The sequence below is a fragment of the Pseudophryne corroboree genome, chromosome 8 (assembly GCF_028390025.1).
Source record: "Pseudophryne corroboree isolate aPseCor3 chromosome 8, aPseCor3.hap2, whole genome shotgun sequence".
NCBI classification, from domain to species: domain Eukaryota; kingdom Metazoa; phylum Chordata; class Amphibia; order Anura; family Myobatrachidae; genus Pseudophryne; species Pseudophryne corroboree.
Window position 1 is genome coordinate 33,074,525 of NC_086451.1, and position 3,596 is coordinate 33,078,120.

The window sequence follows — 3,596 nt, forward strand, 5'->3', positions numbered from 1 at the left end:
GGCGAGCGAAGCGAGCCATGCGAGGGGACACAGTGCACTAGTTGGGGTTCCCGGTCACTTTACAAAGAAAACACAAAAAATATATTAAAAAACTCATGTCGACCTTTTGACCTGTCGACCTAAAGACCCCGTCGACCTAGTTACTGTTGACCAATAGTGGTCGACCTAAACACTGTCGACCTAGTTACTATCTACCTTTCATACCACACCCGATTCTACTGCTCTATGGGGCAGGTGAACATCTGGTGAGGGACCTTGAGCTGTCCAGTTTAATCTGTGCAAGAATTCTAGGAATAGGTTCAGAAAGTTATTTTATTTATGGGCGTTAGAACTAATTGAGGCCTGATATATATTTATAGGACTACAAGAAACACCCGGATTAGATATTTTTGGGAGGTGAATAACTTTTGCTACCTTTTTTGATTGTTTACCCCCCTTTCTTCTGTTCTGTACCCCTATATGTATTGTTTGTAGAAAATATATATATAAAAAACAACAACATTAAATGTTACAACATTAATTATTTGTTTTTATTTGCATTTTATGTAAATGGACCCATAAAGTGCAATGGAGAGAAGTGTGTGACAATGAGCTAGCACACACCTATGAATGGAACGGTGGAGAAGGTGAGGCCTTGTCACTGTCAGTAACGTGATCCCGTGTCACCGTATGAATGCACGCCAACAGAGTAAGTAAATATTGTTACTAGGCACAGAGGAGAGGCTATAGATCTGTGGAGCAGGTAATTAAACCCTGAACAGCCTGCTCCGGCACAGGACTCATCACGCCGGCACATTGAGGACTAAGAGGTCTCATCGGACACGTGCGGATTGTTGGATGGACAGAAAGACAGCTGGGAACCTGCAGACATGAGATGGGATATGGTTCTCCCTAAGTGACAGTATAGGGAGGAACTGAATGGACTCTCTCTATAACTCCACTCACTCCAAACCTCATTAGACTTCTGGGTGCAGGTATTGCTGGTTCTTATAATGCTGTCTCGGGCACGTAAAAGAAAACTAAAGTACGCCAGAGAGAAGGTTCTCTGAAGACTCCGGTTATCTTAGCTCGAACAACGTTATTCCCTCAGTTGGACCTAACCCAGACGTTGTTCCTCCTGGGGTGAAGGTCATGGAGCAGGAAAATGTTATCCCGGAGTGCCCAATTTGCTTTGCCACCTATGACAATGTATTCAGAACCCCACTGCTGCTGGCGTGTTCTCACACCTTCTGCATGGAGTGCCTTTCTAAGCTCTGCGTCTTCCAGAAGGAGCTGGAAACCTTCTGTTGCCCCATGTGCCGGGCTGCTGTCACCATCCCGCCAGGGGGCATCCCTCAACTACCCCCAAACATGAACATTGTGTCTCAGTACCCGCCATGGATGGGCCATCTCCAGAAAGTCTGGGTAGAGGGGTCCAAACTGTGCTGGAAGAAGGGGTATGGCCAAAGCTATGTCAGGAACACCCAAAACACTTTGTCCCATGTCCCACCAGGAGAGGAAGACAATGTTGTCATCGTGGTGTATCTGCTGGGTCCTACACAGCCCCACGTCTCACAGCCGGTAGACCTGGTCGGGGTTCCGCGCCAGCCTCAGTACCACCGGTGCAACCTACTGCTGCGCAACTACGGATGCATCATGTGGATCTTTATCTGCTGCATTTTGGTCTTCTTCTTCTTGGTGTTTTTTCCAATCTACCTGCGCGTGTAACTCGCCTACACATGTAGCAAACACGTCCCTTTGCGTTACATAATTGCCCCATAGTCCTACATAGTCATGGACTGAGAGAGGAAATTCCAGGAAGTTGCGGCTGCATTTCTCATGTTGGCGGTTAATCTGCGATGTATCATTAAGCAATTTGTCATTTTTTTATGTCCGTTTAGAAACCAAGTTCCTGAGAATAAATATCAAATGCATTATACATTACTTCTCTCTGCGCAGGCACAGTGTAAACTGGTTATTGCTGATGTTACTATGACTGACGCTACAATGTGATAGCTGCGGTATAATATATGTCAAAGGGGATCATTCCGAGTTCATCGCTCGCTGTTTTTTAGCAGCCGTGCAAACGCTATGCCGCCTCCCACTGGGAGTGTATTTTAGCTTAGCAGAAGTGCGAACGAAAGGATCGCACAGCGGCTACAAAATTATTTTGTGCAGTTTCTGAGTAGCTTCAGACCTACTCAGCGCTTGCGATCACTTCAGACTGTTCAGTTCCTGTTTTGACATCACGAACACGCCCTGCGTTCGCCCAGCCACGCCTGCGTTTTTCCTGGCACGCCTGTGTTTTTCCAAACACTCCCTGAAAACGGTCAGTTGATACCCAGAAACGCCCACTTCCTGTCAATCACTCTGCGACCAGCAGTGCGACTGAAAAGCTTCGCTAGACCTTGTGTGAAACTACATCGACCGTTGTCAAAGTACGTTGTGCGTGCGCATTGCGCCGCATACGCATGCGCAGAAGTGTCTTTTTTTGCATCATCGCTGCGCAGCGAACATTTTCAGCTAGCGATCAACTCGGAATGACCCCCAATCTGCAATCTGTTTTATCCCGCAATGTGGTAATAGTTGCAAGAGGTCTGCGCATATTATAGCAGACCCATGATATGGCAGTACTGCACTCATGGGGGTTACTGCACAAGGGCCATCCTGCTCCAGCAAAGAAAGGGTTACTGTCCTCATTCCATAAACCCCCCCCCCCCTCCCCAATCCCAGCATAAGTAATGTACACATGCTATACTGCTTCAGCACTTGAAGGGGTTACTGTGAGCGAGTTACTCTGCTCTAACATAAGTGGTTAACATGTGCACACTATTTAATGCTAGCACTGAAGGGGTTACTAAGGGCACGCTCCTCGGATCCGGCGATAGTTTACTAGGCGTACGCTCTGCCGCCACTAAGGCACAAGGAGGTAATAGAGGGTTTGATACAGCCCATGAGACAGCTAGCTAACCCAGTTCTACTGTTGAAATAATATTGAGTTTGGCAACGGAAACGTTTACTGTGTGCATCCTATTGACCCCCGGCAGCCAAAGAGATTACTCTACACACTGTTTAGACGGGGATGCGGTCAATTTACCTACACTCAAAATCCCGACAAGGTCAAAATACCAGCATTTAAAATACCGACAGGTCAAAAAGTCGACATGGGTCTTTCATGATATTTTCATTGAAACAGACTTGTTCATACTTTACCATCCCAGTGGACCTGGAGGGGGGAATATAATAGTGTGCCGTGCGCACAGAGGCACCGTGCCCCGAGCCATGCGAGGGGAAGCGGTACACTTATACGGTGTCCATATTGACCTATGTCGACATGCACACAAAAAAACACACTGAAAAAAAACTTGTGTCGACTTTTCAACCTGTCGACATTTTTAAATGCCAGTATTTTGACCTTATCGGTATTTTAAATGTCGGTATTTTTACCTTGTTGGCATTTTGACCGTCTGTCAATTGTTGTCTGTATTTTGACCGTCGGGATTTGGATTGTAGATATTTCCTTCTAAACCCCTGCACACTGTAGTCGACCCCAGTATCAGAGGTTAGAATATACACATACTGGTCTACTTTTCAAAAAAGCATTTCAGGGAGACTGT

General features: G+C 46.4%; 1 protein-coding gene across 1 annotated transcript; it reads left to right on the forward strand.

The window, feature by feature from the left end:
• The first annotated feature begins 225 nt into the window (after nucleotides 1-225).
• On the forward strand, nucleotides 226-1,918 carry LOC134949727 (RING finger protein 223-like). The gene is made up of 2 exons (XM_063938479.1): nucleotides 226-245; nucleotides 1,026-1,918. Exons 1-2 carry the CDS (start codon nucleotides 226-228, stop codon nucleotides 1,705-1,707), a joined length of 702 nt encoding a protein of 233 aa, XP_063794549.1. The 3' UTR covers nucleotides 1,708-1,918.
• Nucleotides 1,919-3,596: the final 1,678 nt, after the last annotated feature.

Excerpts from the sequence above, each read along its gene's own strand:
- LOC134949727 (XM_063938479.1), top strand. The coding sequence starts at position 226 with ATGGGGCAGGTGAACATCTG. Across the intron at positions 246-1,025 it reads ATGGGGCAGGTGAACATCTG|TACGCCAGAGAGAAGGTTCT; the intron begins GTGAGGGACCTT and ends AGAAAACTAAAG.